The sequence below is a fragment of the Taudactylus pleione genome, unplaced genomic scaffold (assembly GCF_031769625.1).
Source record: "Taudactylus pleione unplaced genomic scaffold, aTauple2 ptg000259l, whole genome shotgun sequence".
Lineage (NCBI taxonomy): Eukaryota > Metazoa > Chordata > Amphibia > Anura > Myobatrachidae > Taudactylus > Taudactylus pleione.
In genome coordinates this window covers 2,569,729-2,592,804 of record NW_028284661.1, presented here as the reverse complement: position 1 = coordinate 2,592,804, position 23,076 = coordinate 2,569,729, and the positions used below count along the sequence as shown (strand labels likewise).

The 23,076-nt window shown below is 39.9% G+C and overlaps 1 protein-coding gene across 2 annotated transcripts in view; it reads right to left on the bottom strand.

The window, feature by feature from the left end:
* Positions 1–23,076, bottom strand: part of DCBLD1 (discoidin, CUB and LCCL domain containing 1) — a 91,965-nt gene that overhangs the window by 40,707 nt on the left and 28,182 nt on the right. For both annotated transcript variants that reach the window (XM_088480967.1, XM_088480966.1), the window contains exons 3-5: positions 12,637–12,774; positions 8,494–8,545; positions 8,123–8,195 (exon numbers count right to left, since the gene is read on the bottom strand). In XM_088480967.1, coding sequence (XP_088337093.1) covers positions 8,123–8,195; positions 8,494–8,545; positions 12,637–12,774 — 263 coding nt within the window. The remainder of the gene's footprint in view (positions 1–8,122; positions 8,196–8,493; positions 8,546–12,636; positions 12,775–23,076) is intronic.

The following is a 23,076-nucleotide window of genomic DNA, read 5'->3' as shown; positions in this document are numbered from 1 at the left end:
CCTCACAGCTGGGAGACCTGAATTCAATTGAAATCACTGAGCACCAAAAAACCACAGTTTGTTTAATTGTGTTAAACGTTTAAATGGGAATCTAATGGTCTTCATCTTTGCATCACTGCAAAGACTGTTTGCAGAGGCAAAAAACTAGTAAGTTTATAAACTACAATTAGCAGATTAAATTTAAACCTGCAAAGCAAAAACTACATTTGTAGACATTAGTAAACCTCCATACATGTCTATCACCAGCATTATCTCTTTCTGGCAATACGTAGAATGTGACCATTATGTGGTGTGCGTGTGTAAATAGAAAGCATCAAGAAAAATACATATCACCATGATTTTTATAAGTTAGTTACACTTGTGTCAGGTTTAATGGGCAATACGGTCAGTTACAACCAAATGTGCCAAAATCCAGTAAGTCAATGGGTACATGAGGCTGTGTTTGGTGAGTGGCTGATTACCCTGTTGAACAATACATATACCGCCAGCTTCCATGTTTATGTGATAAACAGCTCTTGGTGCGTAAAGCAAGCATACACCTGTTTCTGAAATATCTAGAAAAGTACATGGAAATATGCTCTAGGTATGCTATATTTTCTTTTTAAATACAGATACATATAATAATGTCAAAAGAAAAAAAAATACATAAAAAATGAGAAGTTGTACTATGCACACAGGGCTGGTGCAAGGTTTCAGGTGCCCTAGGCAAAGGTTCACAATGCCGCCCTTGTTTTCCCCCAAACCCTCCGCCCAGCTCACAGACACATACACAGTGCCCTAATAATATTCGCATGACCCAAATTAAAGGAATGATTCCCCCTGCAGTGCCCCCATATGATGCCCCCAGTAGTAAGGCTCCTGTGGTACCCCCAATAGTAAGGCCCAGGGCTGGCACTACCACAAGCAAAGGTTTGACAGCCAACTAGGGGAGCTGGTCACTAGAGGGCGCTTCTGAGTCCGCCTAACTATGGGGGAGGTGGTGCGGTTGATATGGGGCCCGCCGGCCCAGCGATCGCACACCTCCATTTGCCGGGCGCCCGCTGAGATTGTATCAGCGGGCGCCCGGCTCCTTTTCTCCTCTCTCTCCCCCCCCTTTCCCCTGTAGTGCCCCCAGATGTAGTGCCCCCATATGATGCCCCCAGTAGTAAGGCCGCAGTAGTGCCCCCATATGATTCCCCCAGTAGTAAGGCCCCTGTAGTAAGCATCTCCCCGCACGCGCGCGCACACACACAAAAAAATAAATACTTATTACCTTAAACCCCGCTCCAGTGCCTGCTGCCATCCATCCCCGGCGCCCGCTCCTCGGAACTATGGGAGTGACGTCACTCCCATAGTGCACTGCGGGCCCCGGAAGCCAGCTGGGGTGGGGTGGGGGGGAGAGAGGAGAAAAGGAGCCGGGTGCCCGCTGGAAACACAATCTCAGTGGGAGCCTGGCAAATGCTGGGTGCGATCGCTGGGCTGGCGGGCTCCGTAAGCCGCCGGGCCCCATAGCAACCGCACCCCCCGTAGTTAGGCAGACTCAGAAGCGCCCTCTAGTGGCCGCCGGCCCTGTATGCACATGCAGCCCAATCTCCACATAAGTATGAGAACCTGTGCTGTGCACATGCAGGCCTATCTACAAGTAACATCGAGAACTTGTGCTGTGCACATGCAGGCCTATCTACACGTAGCACGGAGAACTTGTGCTGTGCACATGCAGGCCTATCTACACGTAACATGGAGAACTTGTGCTGTGCACATGCAGGCCTATCTACAAGTAACATCGAGAACTTGTGCTGTGCACATGCAGGCCTATCTACACGTAACATCGAGAACTTGTGCTGTGCACATGCAGGCCTATCTACACGTAACATGGAGAATTTGTGCTGTGCACATGCAGGCCTATCTACACGTAACATGGAGAATTTGTGCAGTGCACATGCAGGCCTATCTACAAGTAACATGGAGAACTTGTGCTGTGCACATGCAGGCCTATCTACAAGTAACATTGAGAATTTGTGCTGTACACATGCAGGCCTATCTACACATAACATGGAGAACTTGTGCTGTGCACATGCAGGCCTATCTACAAGTAACATTGAGAATTTGTGCTGTGCACATGCAGGCCTATCTACACATAACATGGAGAACTTGTGCTGTGCACATGCAGGCCTATCTACACATAACATGGAGAACTTGTGCTGTGAATTTTCAGGAGCATGATGAACATGTTATAATGAAGACAAACCTGCTAGAGATGGAATTTATGCCTCAGGCCACAGTGTTAATCAGTAACGACATGATGGAGGACAGGTGGCATGTGAAAGCCTATCATTGCAAATTAACAAAGAAATCCAAAATACATCTTTACACATGACACACTACACTTCCTCCAAAAAGTGATCGGTTACTGGACATTATAAAAATATGTACAGGTATATTTTTATTTAGTAATAACAGAGCCATATTAACTTGAATGTTGGCTAATTTGGCAGATTAAGGCCAAATTGATCCAGAATCTGCACATATGCAGGTCATCCATCAAATAATAAACATAAGTACTATCCTTTACATAGTAGGGAAAAAGAACACAGTACAACGAGATAGAGAATCAACAGGCAAAATATATAAGAAGCAAAACCAAATACAGGACATTTAAGAAGCAGAAATACAAGAATAGCAAGAAATTGTGAACACCACTAATAACAAATAATAACGAACAACTGTAATAACAGTAATCGGTAAAGGTAAATATAATGAACAAGTGTCGTACAGAGTATGCACAAAGCACAAGGATGCACAGGAAGAGGTGGCAGCATTCCATAGAAATGTAGACAAGTTTGAATGAAACATTCAGGGGGTAATTGTGGCCAAAATGGTCATAGATACGGATATCCAGCGGTCACGCCAAATGTATGAATTATGTCATGGACAGCTTTTTCTTTCCCCCTCCAACATCACATTTTTATTGGGTGTTTAAAAAAGGTAAATATGGGGTACAAAATAAGAAAAATATAGGAGAGGAGGGGGGGGGGGTACAGTGGACATATGGACAGTGCCATATCTATAAGGAATTGGTATTACCGCTGGACGCAATCCCGACAGCGGCTGCCAACATGGGTGAAAATCCCGATCATCCACAGGTAAGTATTTACTAACCTAACCTCCCCCCCTAACCCTAACCCTCCTTAGGGGTGCCTGGCCCTAACCTTCCCCCCAGTGCCTAACCCTAATCCACCCTCTAAGTGCTTGAACCTAACCCCCCCTCCTCCGCTACTTAAACCTAAGTCCCCCGGGGGGGGTGCCTAACCCTAAATCCCCCCCCGGGGGTGCCTAACCCAAACCCTCCCTTCCCCTAGCCTAACCCTAACCTCCCGGGGGGGTGCCTCACTTCAATCAGGATGCCGGGCGCCGGTCTCCCAGCATTGGTAAAATGACAGGCGTTTAGATTTAGACGCCTGTCATTTAACCCTCGCCGAGAAAAAGCAGTCGGGAAGCCGGGCATCGGGATTACGTCCGCCAGCTTCCTGAACGTATACCAACTTTAATGGGTGCATGGTGTTCAGTGCACACGTGCCCCTGGGTTCACACCACACACTGCCTGCACCCATGGTCTTTAACTTCTTTATTACTTACCACTCTGCAGTCCTGCAGCAGCAGTGGTGCACAAATCGCTGGGACAATTGTACTGTGGGCATTTTCCTGGTAATCTGCGCATGTACAGTGGGAGAATGGCCGCTGTGCCATTTTGCCAGACACCTGAGCATGCGCAGTAGACAGCCAGAGTGCATGCGCAGAGCTCCAAAATCTACTACTAGCATGTGCTGATTCTACTAGCAGAGGAGGGAACCTGGACGGAGACTGCACCCTGGTCAGTTTTTTTGTGTATATGTCTAGAGACAAAAATACAGCCCATACTTGCCAACTCTCCCTTATTGTCAAGGAGACTCCCTGAAATAGCAGCAATCTCCCTGACTCCCAGAAGAGGCTAGCAATCTCCCTGATTGCACCTTACCCCCATTATGAAGCTGTTATATTTAAAAAAAAAAAAAACAACAGATATATACAGTCAAATGAGATCATTAGTATAATTTCCCTGCATTGGTTATAAGGCACAATGGGCTCGATTCAATTAAACACTAATTGAATAGCGCCGGGAAGGAGCTATTCAATTCTGCGCACTGTTAAGGCCCATTCTACCACCCCTCGCGCCTTAAACAGGGTGTTTAGTCGCGAGAACTTCTATTCTGAGACTAAACTTCCCGGTGCGATGCTATTTCCACAGCGCTATGGGCAGAAAACAGCATCGCGTCTGTACTTTTGTCGGATTTCTGCAAGTATCCCCGGAGGGATGTGAAAAGAAATCCTTAGTCGGCCTTAGCAGCGCGCTGAATTTAATTTCTCCGGAAGCTCATTCCCGGCGCTATTCAATTCGCATTGAATTGAATCGAGCCAATAATCCCTATGGCTACATGCACTTTCTAAAAAGTACCAGTTTGTTTTCCTCAACAAATAGATCTTACTGACTGCTTTGGGGCTCATTTACATTTGTATGTAAATCAATGTTATGACACGTCTCTCAGATGTAGCAGTACACTTTACAGCGCACTCATAGGTGTTGCTTTCACAATCTCCCTGAAATGGTTGTTCAAAGTAGGCTAGTATGAGATACACTGACTGATATGGCCAACTTGCGTGTGTAGCCAAACCGAAAATATGATCATCACTCTGCTCAATTAGAAGTGTTAAGTTATCATGGGTGAAAAAGGGAGATCGCCTAAAGGCCCCCATACATCTGAATGGGGATTGCGTGATCCTGCGATCGGAAACGGCGGCCATCGATGTTCTGCGATCCGTTGGTTAAATTTCACCGATCTGCCAATAATGATATTTTTTTGACCGTGATCGGCATATCTGTGAAATCCAACATGTTGGATTTCAGCGATCCTGCAATGCCGGGTTCCAGGATCGTAACATCACGGCAATCTGTCGCTGATGTATGGGGGCCTTTAGACTCTCTTTTTCACCAGAGTCACTTTTTAACGAGTGTTAAAAAGGAGTGTTAATTGCAGTTAACGAGTGTTAACTCAGTCTTTCCACCCGATAACTGCACACTTATTAGTAATATCTGCTAGGGTCTCAGAAATCCCTGTTAACTGGGGCTAATTGAATAGTTGTCAGCGATCAATTAGCACCCGTTAACTTAACCACCCTTAGGTGGAGATGTAATAAAGTTTGGAGAGAGATAAAATTGGAGATAAATAGCACCAACCAATCAGCTACTAACTGTCACTATACAGGCTGTGTTTGAAAAAATGACAATTGGGAGCTGATTGGTTGGTGCTATTTATCTCTCTCCAAGCTTTATTAAATCTCCCCCTTAGTGCCTTAAAATAAATTAAAATTTTCCTTACTAATGTATAGGGTTAATTTTCCACCTGGCAGCATCTGAGACCAAGCTTTATCTTTTAAACACTACAAAAGGCTTAATGGGGTGATGGCGCAACATGGTAGATTTTTACGTGGGGGAAGGGCTGCGGCCCTGCAGTCCCTAGGTAAAATCCGCCACTGGGGACCAGCATTACGTTTCCATCCCTGATATACAGACCAGGCCTAATGCAAAGTTGTGCAACACTGCACAAAAGAGGCATGCACAGAAAAATAGGTATTTTCACCCACAGACAAAACTTGCTGTATCTGTAGCGTATGCGCCTGGTTTGCTAATAGTCATCATTGTTATCAGTTACTACTTGCCCTTGCCCTATTGTATGTGGAAGAAATACTGAAAAGGTAGATTTTCACTGAGGTCCAGGTGTTCATAACAGACATCTGCATGAGCACGCCTTCACTAAGCTTTGTCTGCATGAGTAACTCCCTGTCACAACCCAGTTCCTTCCCTTCAGTAAAAAGTGTACATGTAATCTAAATGTGAATGACTCTCCATTGGCCGTATTAGCATGCGTTGATTTTCTGAGCAGTACGATTTAATGCAAGCTACTCTCTGCAAAGGACCATATGTTCAACTCTGCATCGCCTCTATAATCAGATACCTTGAAAAAAACGTATTTCGATAAAGGGTTATTTACAAGAAACTAGAATTAGAACCTTTATAAACTCTTTATAGCTGTAGTTGAAACTACTGAAACTAGGAAATATCAGTCATCCATTGCTGAGAAAGCAGACAGTTCAATTAATGTGCAAGAAGGGGGGTGTACCTAGTACTCATGACATTTTGATGACCGTCATTTATAATTGTCAGGTGTAGCAATCTGTTGCTTCCTTCTTTTGTTTCCCAAATGAGCTAAGGATCTTCAAAAGAATGTTGGGACACATCAAGCAATCAGTATGTGAAAGGGAGCTGAGAACTTAGAGGTCTCTAATCTCAGCTCCCTTCATGTGGTTGGGTGGTGGCTGCATCTTGGGGTGTGGATGGTGCAGCTTTTCAAGTTACAAGTGGCTTGTATTCTACCACAGCCGATGTCTGTGCATGACTTTGAGACAATTACATATAAAACTTGCTCATTTAAAAATCTACATTTTGCTCACTTAATGCACAGTAATAGTGGGTAAATAAAATACTAAAGTTACACAGTGTTCCAAGTTTCAAGGTGATACTAAAACCAGAACCAATAAGATATTTGGTATGCCTGGAGGCTTAACAGAACATTATTCACTTAACCACAAAAGAAGAGTAATCTGCAATGGTGGTCATTCTTGCTTTTCAAGAATAAGTTTCAACAAACTGAACAATAATTAGTGGCCATAACATATGCAATTACAGGTGGCGAAATAACACAATAAAAAACAAAGATCTATACTTTTGCATAATTACACCACATATGCAGCCTGTGAACACAAGAAGCCTTCACCACCCTCCCTAATAAGGTGCAAAAGAACAAAAAATACCACAATGGCGCCGATGTGTACGGTGGCATATATGTGTCCCAATACAAAGTTCAAACTACCATAAAAGGGGTTTTAAATAAAGTCCTAAGCTAGGTACACACTTGCAGATGTGTGTGCCCAGTGATGCGATGCCTGACCGCACGATATATCGGGTGGTCAGTACACACTGCATGCTGCAGTGACTATCCGATATGAAATGACCCCGATTGGTACACACTGACTGATGAGAACGACATGTCAGCCCGATCTGTGGGAATGAGCAACAAAGTGTCTAGAGTGTACCCAGCTTTACACTTTCAAGCAATTTCAAAGTGGATCTCTTTGTTTCTCCTTTCTCGCTCTACCTATGGTGAGTACACAGTGAGGAGTGAGTTCTTTGTTAACAGGCAGAATGTTTCGCATCCATTTGTATTAAAAAACTATTAAAGCAAACAAAGATCACCACAAGGTGCAATATCTTCTTAATAACATAACAATTAGTGTATTACACTCACAGTTTATAGATAAAACCAAGCATATATATCCACCACAATATGGAATTCTCCCAGGGTTAGCTCATTAGCTCACTTATCAGGACTACAGACATCACCTGGCCCAGAAGGTGGTAAAGGATGGCGTGGATGAGCATTCAGACAGCAGACCCATTGGTGTGGAATTTAAGACGCAGCATCGGATCAACAGCATAAACAGGATGTCCGGCAAAATCATGGTGCCGGGGCCAGTGGACGTAGCCACTGGTTTTGGCACTTCCAGAAGACGGTGCTGATGTGCCCCTATTTTCAGAAATGCTCCAAGTCGACCACCCCAAATGCCAGCAGCATGTCAGTCATGCTGTGGCTTTTTGAGCACTTTAACAAAGGTCGTCGAACCGGACCTGCATGTGCGCAGTGCGGCTCCTGCGCATATTATTAAACACAGAAGATTTATGTCACTATTGGATTTATACAAGTCTCTGAATCAGGCTCAGTACTCCATGATTATTCCACACTAGATTGAGAATACACTGTGGATATATAGTCTGTAAGATGCTTCTCTCAGGAGCTTGTTGGAAGACTTAATGTACTTGCATATTTAAATAAATGCTCCCTTTGCTCTTCGGTCATACATCAATTGATAGCTATAGCAAGAATTCATGTATGTGATGTTCAATATCATTATTTAATTAGGAGATATTTTCCATCCCTTTGCAATTTACTCATAACATGGTCCATACATGTAATATAGTATTAGTACTTACATCTCTATATCCATCCTGCACATCACCTGATATATCCCCTGCAACATCTCTACAGCCAGCTGGACAGTACCTGCTGCAGTCACAACAATAAAATACATATATTAGCAATAACTAGTAAGCAATACCATTGTGTCACATGTACTGAATAAAGTGCAAATTAATTGATAATGTAAGTTTTCCTTAAGTTGAAGTTTCATGTAGCCCTAGTCAAAGGTTTCTTTTAAGTACTTATTGCAGTTTTCTCAAAACGCTTGATATCACATAAATATCCATTTATATGTCACTTTATGTTCACTGTGGTAACAAAACATAGTTAAAACTATCAAGTTTAGCTGTGTAATGTCAGAAAATGTAAAGAATATATGCCTCACCTGTACTCTGTCTCTTGATAGTGGTTTGAACGAGCCAAGCAGGTGATTAAATCTATATTCAAAGGGAAAAATAAATTGACAGAACAGAATGTTAGCAGTAACTAGCAAAATCTTTTCAACCACAAAGTAAAAAACAAAAACAAAATATGTATACATGCAATTAAATACTTTAGCATCGTAAGCTCAGGCAGTTGTTCTACAGCCACAGAAACTCATGAGTGGTGGACAGAAAAGAAAGCAAACCCTCAGGCCAGCATTGCATTGCAGCAACAAATCTAGTTAAACAAGAATGAAATGAGCTGTAGTTGAACAAATGTAATTTATAGTGACATCATCCAGGATTAAGTGGCCATGTAACACCTATAAAACATTTGTAAGGTCATAAAACACAGAGTAAAGGATCCAGTGGTATCACTAGCACAAAATAAATATTTAATTATTAAAAAAACACTGCATCAAAGCCTCCAAAGACTGCATACTAGTCTAATGCTGGAACACTTTTAGGTTAAGTTAAGCTGGCCATACACCAGAAGAACTTTCCTCCAAACATCCAACTAGTTGGTTGGTTGGAATGAAAATCTGGTAATGTATGGGAGCCAATGACAATCAGCAATTTGCTACCAAACACCAGAAAACATGAAAAAGGTCATTCAGGCAAGTTGGTTAAATCTGTTTGATTTAAAGTAACTTGTCTGAACAGCAGCTTTCATCCATTTGCTGGTGTTTGGGAGCTAATGGCTGTTTGTCATTTGTTCCCATTCATTACCGGATTTGTATTCCAAACAACCAACCAGTTGGATGGTAGGAGGAAAGTTGGTCTGGTGTATGGTCAGCTTTAGAACAAACCCTTCAGTTACAATAATGATGCCGCAGCGTCAGCACTATATGGAGGGCTTGCGTAAGGCAGCTTAGTATTAACGGCCAGACATGGAGGAAGCAGTGTTATGGTATAGTTGTAGTTTTTGTGTTGTCATTTTAATGAAAGAAAAAAAAATATATATTTTTTTTAAATACATAAAAAAAAGAAGAAGCATGTCACAACATCCCAGACAGGCTGGCCATACAATCAGGACTGCAAAGTTGTGAGAATCATTTTCTCAAAAACTGCCATCAGCTCTGCAAGAACTATTTACTGTTGAAAGAAAACGCTGTAGTGCTTTGTAATCCTTTATGGAATGAATGTGACAAAGCTAAGTACAGGTTGAGTCTCCCATATCCAAATATTCCGAAATACGGAATATTTTTAGCATGACTGAGATATTGAAAACTTTGATTCTTGATGGTTCAATGCACACAATTTTTGTTTAAGGCACAAAATTATTAAAAATAAAGTATAAAATGACCTATAGGCTGTGTGTATAAGGTGTATATAACACATAAATGCATTCTGTGTTTAGATTTGGGCCGTATACCTAAGACATTTCAATATGGTATGCAAATATTCCAAACTACAGAATATTCCGATATCCAAAGTACCCCTGGTCCCAAGCATTTTGGATATGGGAGACTCAACCTGTATAAGCAAAATCAAGTTAATAACAAAGTTGTTTTTTTTGCCATTTGCCTGAACTTATTCATGCAAAGTGAAAATTATGATAACACAAGTATATAAAGTATAATTGTTCAAACACATGTATTGCAATATTGTACAAAATGTATTGCATTTACATAATTTTACAAAACAAATTATTTTTAAACAGAATGTATTACACTTGTTTCAAAAGCCAGCAAAAACTGGCAACTTGATATGTTTTTGCTCCAAGAAGTACACTGTAAAGATACATCAGACTATGGGGGAATTCAATCAGGTATGATAAGCCGCTTGTCCACAAAAACCTGCTTATCATGCAAATTTGTAATTATTGTGCAATCAATTAGCACACAATTTACCATGAAAAGTTTTCACCATCTCCTGAGGAAGTGAAAAGTTGTTCAAAACCCCTATTTCTGTCTAAAAACACCATCCTTAATGACTAATTAGACAAAAAGTGTTTTTTTGTTTTTTTTTAACAGCTAAATTTGCCCAATAAATGACATGTAATTTATTTGGGTGAAAAAGTACAAAGTGCAGGAAAATGGGTTCATTGATGTGGGACAGGTTTATGGGGGTGCTGTATGAGTGGGACAGGTGTATTCAAGATTGCAGGTGGATGTTAGAGGTTTTTTTTTTTAAGGTCCTTTCATGACACAAGTATATACTTATAGGCATTTGAATGCATCTCCAATTTAAAAATAACGTTTATTTAGCCCCCCAAAAATCTTGCTTTCTATCATTATTTCAATGTTTTAGAAACAGCAATTTGACCCTTTTTAAGAACCCCAAATACTTTTATTAGGATCACTAATACACTTTATATTGTTTTCCTATTACATTTGAAATATTTGGGGGTACAGGCAGTTTTTCCTACATGACAATATTGCACGTTTGCCGCATCGAAAATTTTGGGTCCATGGAGCCCACACCGTACAACCAGCACCCATTTATTCATTACTTATCTCTCTAGAGTACTGCATCGGTGCTAGAAGCGCTGTACAAATCACCTGGAAAATGGCTACTGCGGCAAGTTTTGCGGTTGCGAAGTAGGGAAATCCCCGGTAAAATGACAGCCGCATCATTTCTCCGGTGACCTGTGCATATGCAGTAGACTCTGGCACAGACTAGTGCCCAGAGTCTAATGCTGTGCTCAGTGCGCTGCTAGACTGCACACGGGCCCCCTCCTCTCTTAATATGCCCCTAGAGAGGGCACATAGCCAATTGATGCCAAATTATCACAGAAAAAGTTGCTAAGTGTGCGATAACTTATCACCCATTACGTTTATCGCATGTTTATAGCATAATCACGGATAATTTAATTCCGCCCTATATTTGGATTCAATTAACATTACAAATATTTGCATTTGACACAATTGGAAAAAAAAACAACACATTACATATGAAATATGTACAACGCAAAACCTCCATCTAGCGTCCTTTTGTTCACTCCGCATGTCAGAAACCACCTGCACCATTAACCATTCATGTGTAAAACCTGCATTTTATATATATGTGTATAACGGTCACAATACGACCCAAGAAGAACAGTAACATTTTGTTCAAATTAAAATAAGTCTGTATCCCCACTCTGACCTCATTGTTCCCCTGAGTTTCTTATTTGGTCACAATGAACTGGACAGCAACATCCATTAATAAGGAAGGCTTAGCTGAAAGTTTTTCTCCGCCTGGCTAAGCTATTAACAGACTTAGGGCCTGATTCAGCTTTGGGAAACGAGAAAGAAAGAGCAAGTAACTGCGCAACTGGGTAGAACCATGCTGCACCGCAGGTGGGGCAGATTTAAATTGTGCAGAGAGATTTAGATTTGGGAGGGATGTGACCAAACTGACATCTAAATTGCAGTAAAAATAAAGCTGTGCAGTATTTGTGGGCTACATGCAAAAGCAGCCAGTATTTACCCTACATGCAATTTTTTTTTATGTATTTGCACCCCTTGCAGTGCAACATGTTTTGTCCAGGTTCACAGTTACTTGCTATATCTTACTCTATTCCCAAAGCTGAATCAGGCCTTCTGTCGCGGGAGCTAAAGTTGACACTTTGCCGTCGCTTTCAACTGATGGCTTGGTACAATATGACTGTCAAGGATGCAGGTGCACCTTTTTAGTTTTTCAGGCCCGGACACACCCCTCACTAACCTTCTAAGTTAACATGATGAGTCCTTGGCCATTTATTGCATTCCTATTGAAGTATATCATTATTATCTTGACGAGACAATTTTTTCTCATCATATTTTTAAAGCTTTTTACTCCCGATTAATATTTAAGGAGTTTTGTATTAATATGATTATATCTACATATGTTTATGTCTCATATATATTAATCCTTTTGTGGCACTTATAATATCGTTTCATTATGTGGTAATATATGCTCTCAATCAATAAAAATTAGTATTCCAAAGAAACAAATTACTCAAAATAAATAAATAAATAAATTTGTATAGCATAAAATACATCAAATAATAGTATTTACAAAACCACAGGCAAAAGGTTCCCAATACCACAAACGGAAAAGGTTGTTTTTACATTTTAAGCTTCAAGTATCTTTCTGTTTCAGTCAATAGACGATCTAATAGCATTTTAGCTGTCCATTACCTGGATGATCACTGCTGGCAAAATTTATTAAAAAGCCCCGTCCAGACTCATGTATCGTACTCTCAAAACGGATTGTCACTTCGTTAGTATCCAGGTAGTGCTCCTTTGGTCCGGTGTTCTGGTTACCACAATAACTAGCTAAAATAAAACAAAATGATTTAGAAAGTAAATATATAGAATGGACACAAGACAGATAAGATTACACACTTATTGCTCAGTTTGACAAAGAATTGTATGTAAGCCAACTTTAAGGTATATATTGGATGAGTAATCATCAGCGTTTTAATATATTTGTTGTGCTCCAAAGAATAAAGTAATCAATACTTGCAAACAAGGGAGTGCAGAGGGAAAAAATATTTTTGGGGCACACTGCAGTTTAGTATATAGTGATAGACTGAATAAAAAAATAACCTTTATTTTATATAATCAATAAAAGTAATGAATATACAGTACTCTTGGGTAAACATATCTTCCAGATCATTCCAGATAATATAATATGTCCGGAGAATATAGTGTGTTGCCAGAGACTGAAATATTTTCACCATAAACTGTGATCTCCTCATAGCGAAGGTATGTGATGTGAACATCCGCATATTTGAATGAGAGAAATCTTATATTTAATACATTTGTAAATATTTGTTCTCAAACAAGAAGTAAATGTATCACTTTGATTGAATAAAGTATAACTTTCATTCCCAGTGTATTGCTATATACTACAGTGTGCCCCAGAAAAAGATTTTCCCTTGCATCTATGCACCCCCTTGATTGATAAATATACACAAGTTAACAATACAAAACAAAAAAGTAGAAAGAAAAATAAATAAATCTGTACTTCAATGTGAACATGTAATAACTAATAGTCTGAGCAGAGAACGAGAAACCTGGGTAGTGGAGATTATATCACAGAGCTCTAATGTATAATACATATGTGCAGGCAGGGGATTAATGTAAAATATACAATAGTTTCTCTACTACAAGGTGAGAATCTTCATATGCCTTATCTTACAGCACTGGGGAATTGAATGATAACGTGGCAAAGTTTAGAAATCTACAAGCATTAGATAAACAAAGTACAAACATTACACAACGGGAAATCAGTGCTTTTAAGATTGAAATTTACCACAGGATATACTTAAAAAACAACAGCTGTAAAACGTCCCTGTTGCCTGATACAAAGAGTAACACTGGACATTCATATAACCACACAGCTTTCTTTTAGATTTGCCTCTGTGCTACGTGTAACAAAGGGTTGATTTAGCAGTTAATGTCCTCCATGCACAGTACTGTAACTGCTCTGCTCCCACATTAAGTTTGAAGGATAGCAGCAAATTGCTCTGCAAAGGTGACAAGTATATGTTACAGACGAGGCAAAATCACCTGTCGTCTCCCTAGCAAGTGCCACGTTACTGCAGGCCATGGTAATAGTCTGTTCTTTTGTCTGGGAACGCAAATACCAATTTGAGCTGTTATTTAGGAGACTATTGATTTTATTGATTATATATAGTTTGATGGTCTGTAGATCTACAAGTATGTTTGTTCACATGTCTATTCCAATCAAACTTAAAAAAAAAAGTTTTTTTAATTGATTTTGCTCTGATCCTCTTACAATAGGATGTAAACCACTCATTTATGCTAAAATATATGTATTAAATGTTGCATATTACAGAGTCAAACAATATATCTAAAATAACATGTTTTACTGTAATATTTAATAGATTTGAACATCATGCACTAATCTTTTTTTTTTTTAAAAGAAAGCTTTATTCTCATAAACCTTTCTGATCATTACACACAATACTAATGAAGTCCAAAGGTCAGGGTGTGCTGTCACTGCAGGAATGAAAGGGAATAACAGACACTTCCCAACCTCAATACACAAGGCACACTAAACAGTCCAGGTTTTAAGAATATACATACTTGAGCACAGGTGACTTAATTAGTACCTCAGTTATTTTGATTTAACCATCTGTGCTCAAGCATGGATATCCTTATAAACCTGGACTGTCAGGGGGCAATTTAATTAGCCCTGTGGGAGTTAAGTGCCTGGAGCTGTTCTATTGACTGCATTGCGCCTGGCACGTAACCCGGGAGGTGCACCTTAACACGACTAATGTCTGAGGTTTAGTCGCTGTAGGCTGCATATTCCGGGTTAAGTGCGCGAAGCAGTCACCGGACATGGTAAACCCGAAACGAGCCCCGAGCAGAAATTCGCATTAAGGGCTACTCGCAGTTTTACTGCCGGAGAAATAGAATAGCTCTGGCCACTTAATCCGGGAGCTACATCCCCGCAGTGATAATTGAATCGCCGTCTTATACACCTTTCACACTAAGGGGTATATTTACTAATGTTCGATTTTGAGTTTTGGGTGATTTAAAATTCGGTTTTCATTCGATTTTGCCCTTGGAGATTTACTAAAGGCAAATTCGAATGTCAAATATAAAACAGAATCCCACTCAAAATCAAACATCGGCAAAACATTGGTACTTTTACATAGACCATCATAAAAAATTTAATCTAAAAAAGAACACCAAAATCGAACTCAAAATAGAACTTCAAATCCCAAAAACAAACCTGCTGCACACTGGCGATTTTAGCATGAGCAGGTATGAATTACACAGATGAATGCACAGATCAATGAGATCCGTGCATGCTTGTGTGTGTAAAAAGGTTACAAAGTGTTAAAATTAAAGAAAAAAAAAAAATAGTGGAGTCCGCCCCTTAAAATACAACCAGCACTAAGCTTTTCTGAGCTGGTCCTGGTTTTGTAAATACGGGGGACAAAAGATGTAGGGGTCCCCCATATTTTCCAAAATCAGCACTGGACTCTAACGGGGGTGTAATACCACAGCCGGGTTATCCTTTCAGAGTGGGGAGGTGGGGTCCCCCAATAAAGGGGTTCCCCACTTCATAACATTGTCTATTACAGGAGAACTAGAGGTCCCAAGCAAGCCTCTCCTGCATGCTGGTACTTGAAGAACCACAAGGTTACCTAGCGGTTCTCACTATTGAAATCAATGGTGGGAACCGTTCATTGGCTGAGAGAGGCAGAGGCTCTAAGTGAATTGCTGTGGCTGAGTTTTCATTCGGGAAGTACCATCCTTAGAGGACAGTATTTATGTCCATGGCTCGGGACTTCGCATTTTTTTGTTTTAGGAACACTTGGATGCCTACATTGAGAAGAGGATGTGTACAGGGATTGTACGTGAGTTTGTGGGAGTGTAATAAAGTTCCACTTTCACAGTGTGTGTGTCTTGTGTTTATTTTAATATTTATTTTGCAGATTAACTATAGGTCCCAGCGGGCCCTTTATGCCCCGCATGCTGGTACTTTTGGTTTTCCAAGTTCCAGCATGCAGGGGAGGCTTGCTGGCACCTCTAGTTTTCCTGTAATAGGCAATGTTGTTTAATATATTCTTATACACAATCAACCCAGCACCCACCAACCAGGGGTGCAAGGTATAGACCCAGGCTATTGCTAAAGGCCTGGGGTACCCTGGGAGGGGGAACCCCACCTCCCCACGGATCCCCGGCTTGGGCTGACTAGCGGTCAAGTATAATGCTTTGGCCGGGGGACACAGTGAAAGGGTACCCTGGCTGTGGCATTACACCCCTGCTAGAAAGAGTCCAGTGCTGGTATTGAAATATACGGGGGACCGCTACATCTTTTGTCCCCCGCATTTCCAAAACCAGGACCAGCTCACTGAACCCAGTGCTAGTTGTGCAAAATGCGAGGAACCCCCAAGTCTTTTGTCCCCCGTATTTTCACAACCAGGGGGGGGACCCAAGGTCTTTTATTTTTATTTTATTTCTTTTCATTTTAACACTTTACAACCTTGATACACAGAAGCATGCACAGATCTCACTGATCTGTGCAAGCATCTATGTAATTCACACCTGCACATACTAAAAATTCCAGCATGAAGCTGGTCTATTTTTTGGGGGAATTGAAGTTTGATGTGGTGTTCGATTTGGACATGGGCATGCAACAAAACAAACAGGGAAATCACAATTCAAAATCAAACCACAACGAATTCCATTTAGGAAAGGCTACCAAAGTCGAAATGTAGTAAATGTGGGATTTTGACAGACTTCTACATTCAATTTGATTGAATTTCAGGTGAGCTAAATCGAACATAAAATCGAATTCAAAAATCGAACTTTGATAAATATACCCCTAGGCCTCAGACCTGATCATGTTTTACTTTTTAACATAACTGCACTTGAGGCTTTTGGTAAGACTAAATGCTACATTAAAAATATAAATATTTGAGTAGATATGTGAAAAGTAATTTTATACACTCTATAGATGTTATGGGAGCTACTGGTATTCAGGAATATATATACATCCAAACCAACGACAAGGAGCATAATTTATATCACAGCTATACTACTGTACTAAAATTTAAATTAAAAAAGTAATCAACATTTTTGCCAGCAAAGTTTGACTTGGAAAAGACAGGATTGTGGACACCAACATGAATAAGGAGACTGGTATTGGTCTAGTTATGCCATTTCATATGCTAATAAATGTCCCTATATTTATAAATAAAACTTATTTGCATGAAAATCTGAGAACTCATTCTTGTGTTCCTCTGGTGCTCTAAAGCAATGTAAAGAGGTTTCTACTTGGATATTTACAGAACGTCACATATGGAAGCACACTATAGGGGAATCATGCAAGACACAAAGGATAGAAGTGTAGTAATTTGCACTTTTTACAGTAAAGGAAAAAAGAACAATGAAAAAGACAATAAAAAGCCTAGAGGCCATTTGTGACTACACACAAATTATAATCACTAACCCCCCACCATGTTTTGTATAAACAATTAATTTGACTATTCCAGGGTATCCAGTTCACGACACAAATGTGAGTATTTAATGTTTGGTAAAATTAAATGTAATTTCTGGAATTTAGTTAACTGAAAAAAAAAATGCATGACATCCATTAGGTTTATGGTTTCCAAATATGATTTTGAAGCATGTAGCACAGTTTTTAGAATGGACGTCACTAATGAAAGAGTCTTCTATGACAATTACACTAGACCAGTGGTTCCCAAACTGTGTGCTGTGGCTCCCTGGGGTGCCTCGGGACACTTGCAGGGGTGCCTCAGGTTGGTGGTCCAGCACCAAATCAAATTCTCTATGGTCAATGTAATGTAAATGTGTGTACAAACAGAAGCACAAACCTGTCCACCACCACATAACTGAACCTAAGGATGACAGATAAACACAATTTACTTCACTTTACTAAATTTTTTTCAGAATTTCTCAATAACAAACTTTTGGCTTAGGGGTGCTGTGAAAACAATGCTGATACTCTAGGGCGCCGTGATTCAAAAAAGTTTGGGAACCTCTGCACTAGCGTTTCTGATGCAGTACATAGCAATACAAGTATCCTTGATTTGATCAATACACCTGCTTCTAGATAGATAGATAGAAACAATATTTTCGCTAAGGATTATTTTTTGTTTCTTTAGCATTCTCAGTAACCTATAGAAATTGAAGGTGCAGGTGAGAGGCATGAGCCTTACAAGACCTAGGCAATATAAGATGAATGATATAAGTATATATAGACACACAAATAATGTAAAGCCTCCCTGGAGGAGTTCCATATTCACAGACTATCAGAGGGAAGTAATAGAAGTGTCAGCAATAATCCTGGTAGTGAGCCACAGACAGGCACATTGGATTACAGAGCTCACAGCCTGAGGCAGATAAGAGGAACCAAGACACTGATAGGAGGAAGACTGATCATTAGCTGTCATAGCACTGGATTTCTCATCCATGAAGGGTAATGCTGGCTTTATCTTTCCTCTAACTCACCAGACAAACCTTAATAATTTACTGGCTGCTGATTGCTGGACATGTGTTAAGGACCTTTCACTCAAAGGAATGAGATTGCAATCAGTATGCTTCAACAGAGGCCAGGGTCTGGAGCAGGGGTCTCTGCTGCTGGAGACAGAAAATAGGCACCAGCTACAGCTTTACAATGATGTAAAGTACAATGCCCTCCAAAGTCACTCACTAGGCTTGCAAAGTGCACTATACCATTCCGTAAGGCTTGCTGCATCAGGGATCCAAACTATACATAGCTACAATAATATAATATATTCTACTGTAAAAATATGGCATGATAGAGTGAAATTAGATGTGTCACACATGAGGTTGAAAAATGATTAAATTAGGGAACAATATAGCTTGACGTTGAGTCACAAGTCAGAAAAACAGCATGAATAAAGTCAGAAATCTAGATGATAACTATTAGTAAAAGAAACTCAGATAATATTTAACATTATACTAAAAATACCTTTAAAGGTGATGCACAGAGAAATTTGCAGCAGGGATGACAATTAAGCTTGCCACATGCCTAGTACAGACCAGCCTCTCACTCGTATGATGGTTCCTATATACTGTGCACGTAGTGCAATCAACATTATCTAGTACACATAATTGCAAATGTTACAATATAAGATATTAAATTGCCAACAAACACTAGAATGTCAGTTTGGCACAACTGCAGAACAAAACAAAACACATTGGTTATTTTGGCCATATACCTGGAACCAATTTGTGCATAACGGTTTGTTCAAGGGTGACCATGCAAGCATAGCCCCATACATTTCATGGTCAAATGATGAATCCATACATGTAATAAAGTAGGTATTGCCTTAGCTCATGCCCAAATAAACCAAATCCAATTGGACCAGATTTTGACCTTGTACACAATCTACACATAATATCAAATAAAACCCGTACTGATTCAACTAGGTTGCACAATGTGTGGCTGGCTTCATTTACCGTTACTCTAATGACTATTATTTTAGCTTGTGAATAAAAGGTTTCTATGGCATAATGTACCAGCAACACTGCAGCATTTTGGCTACACAATGCGTCTGTTTACTTTAGCAGATCACTGACAGTTATAACATATGTGTATGACTATTCCAGCTTCCTTCTCTAGAAGACTGCTACAGTCTAACATCCGTTCCAAATATCTTCTCTGTCTACTCACAATACACAGTAACATTATAATACGATCATACCTTTGTTCCATTTCCTTACATAACACACAAACACAAAAAAACAGGAAATCATCAATTGTCCAGGAATGTATTTAGCCTAAACAAGAACATCTCCCAAACATAGGAGGTTACAGACAAAAGGGGAATCTCACAATCCTACTGTAAGCACAAATACACTTCTTGTTATTGCCCAAGAACTCATCTCATAATCTGTTACTACCAATGCAGACATTCATTTATTATTTTCCTACAGGCCTGTAATCTCATTCTATACTTTATTTGATCATATGGACACTACAGGAGTGGAGAAACAAATAGCACATAGGTGCAAATTGGAATTGGATTTCAGTTTATGTTTCGGTGATCTCTTAACTGATTAAACAAAAAAAGACACTAAATTAAAAGAACTACAACCTAGATATATTGTCTAGTTCTATATTTACTATGATTATATTTAGCAATTCATATTAGTGAATAGTTTGACTAGGAGGAATTATTGAAGTTATTTTTGAACTTCTGTAGGTAAGAGCAAAAGTTATAATACTTACTCTATGCCAACCACCAACAGATATTTTACAAATGCACCATGATACAAATATATTTTAATAGTGAAATTAAAGTTGCAAATAATTCTAATGTATGACCCCAATAATTATCTGCTGAAACATAGGTTCCAAGACTTTCTGTATATTCTGGGAAAATAATTGAAAGACAAAGCAGTTAAACAGCTAATTTGAAGCACCTCCATTGTTAGCGGCATTCTAAAAATCCCTACACTCATGCTCCATCTCCCATCACTTTATATTCTTATCAGACAAAGTCTTAAAGCATTATTATTAAACTTTATTTATAGGGCGCCACATGTGGTCTGCAGAGTAAGACAGTACACAGTAAAAAGTACAAAACAATGAACAGTGTAGTAACAAGTACTAAATAGCACTGCACTCGCAACACAGCCTTGGAAGTAAGGGGTACATGGGAAAGTACAGCTGTTCCCATTAGTGTGGGCAACTAACAGGTTTAGCGCTGCTAAAGGTGGGAAGAGAGCGAGGCAGTGGTGCCTGGGGGCAGTGAGCCCAAGGACATGTGTTGTGTAGCTGGTGTGCAAGAGCAGTAGGTAGTGAGAACAGGAGGGAGGAGGACCCTGCACATAGGAGCTTACAATCTAAAGGGGGGGGGGCACAAATGGAAGAACATTATATGGGTCCATTCATTTGCGTTCCTACTTGTGACTATGAGGGCTTACGTTATAACATGGTTAATGGAAAATACTTATTACATTTCTGTACCATGTCACAGCTCCGACTAGGGGTTAAGAGACGCAAATATACCAGTATTATACTGTCATTTTGCATTCATGTCAATGGCCCATTGAAATTAACGGGGCTCCACAGAAATGTTGCTGTTTTTTTTTTTTTTTTTGCACACATCAGCATAGAGCTTATAAATAACTATCTAGGCGTGATCAAAGTAAGGAATTTCCATCAGTCTATTGTGGGAAGCATGAGAAACTACTTATAATTGGCTGAGCAATTAAGGGGTGTCACAGTAAATGTAATGCCCAGACATTACATGATGGGGCTCCTAGTAAAGCAGTTTGTACCATCAAATGGTGATTTATTTTTTATTTATTTTAATTTCCCATGGATTGCAATTTAAGACCATTAGATGTAAAGATAATATTGTTTAAATACACATAAATAGGATAAAAAATTTTTTTATTAAATTGCTGAATAATTATTAGGTTCTATTTTACTAAAAAAGTTGATTTAAAAAATATTGCCGTTTTCAAGGGTTTTTGTCTGTTGCTTTTTTAGCACCAAGTTACAGTCTTATAGCCCTGCCAAAACTTTGACACCTTCAAAATAAAATAATAATCATCATCATCATCTTAGGGAGCCCTTAATATAATAGCACCACTGAAGTACCAAAGTTGTCACTCTAGGGGTACCAATATTTCTCGCAACCCTGGGTTTCCACAGACCAATGTTACTAGTAAAAACCTATGAGGAATGCTGTTCTGAGGGACTGCAGCAGATATCTTCCTATGTGCTGCAGACCCTCACGATACATACAGGGATCCTACAGTTATGCAGTAAACCTCTGAAAACCTCAGTATACTGAGATTTTAACCTATATAACAAAATGATTGAATTTCTAAAAATATGATTATTAAGTGCATAGGTGCCCAGCTCTGTGGCTAATAGAGAACCCCAATATTTGTGCTGCCACTAATCATCTATACATGGCATTTTTCAATCATAAGTGGTAATGTGGGCACAAGCATTTTCAAAAATTAGCTCTAACTACTTTTGCTTAAACCCTTCATGGATCAGACTGACAGTTGTCAAAAAAGAAAGAAAAAAAAAAAAAAAAAGAGCCCATTGTGCAGGATTTCATCAGCCGGCATCCCGATCATAGGTTTTTGTAACTACATCCCACTGTGAGTACCTTAAGCAAATAACTTGTGACAGGGACAGATGTTAAAGGAGGCTCAGACTAACAAAGACTGGTGTATGTAGAAAAGAGAATGAAGGTCACAGGGGAAGACGACATATGTTATAGCTTTTTAAGCTCAAGAATACAACCTGTTATCTGTTAATTAATGGTTAGGACAATAATATGTATTTAATCTACAGTATAATCCTTCTTCGGTAATACCAGCAGACAGGTAGTCAGACATTCTGGTATGTATAATAATTTCCCCCCTCATCTGTAAAATAGCTGAACATTTTCTTAAATACTTGTTTATTTAAAGTAGAACTGACTGTATAGAACAATAGATTCCAAGTCATTTATATTTACCAGGTCTTTCTCAGGGCCGAAACTAGGATATCTGTCACTCAGTGCAAGGCAGCAATTTTGCGCCCCCTCCCTTCCCGTACCTGGATTTTGTCCTTGCTCCTCGATAAGGCAGTGCACTACTCAGACATCCCTGGTATAGTGACTTACATTATTCCACACATCATAATGCCCATTACACATTATGCCACACACTGCAATGCCTATTACCAAAGTGCCACTTACATATTTGCCCGACACCATTTTATTCCCCACAGTAATGCTTCTAATTACTTTAATATTACCTGCTCGTTGCCAGGGGGTTTATGCTCGTTGCCAGGGGTTACATGCTCGTTGCCATGGGGTTTCATGCTTGTTGCCAGGGGTTACATGCTTGTTGCCAGGGGGTTTCATGCTTATTGTCAGGGTATTTATGCTTATTGTCAGGGTATTTATGCTTGTTACCAGGGGTTACATGCTCGTTGCCAGGGGTTTCATGCTCGTTGCCATGGGGTTTATGCTCGTTTCCAGGGGGGTTTGAAGGGAGAAGATGCAGCTCTCGGCATCCTCTCCCTGCAGCGCCAGCGTTCCCGGCACATCCGGGAACGCTGTGCGCATTGCGCTCTGTTGACACTAG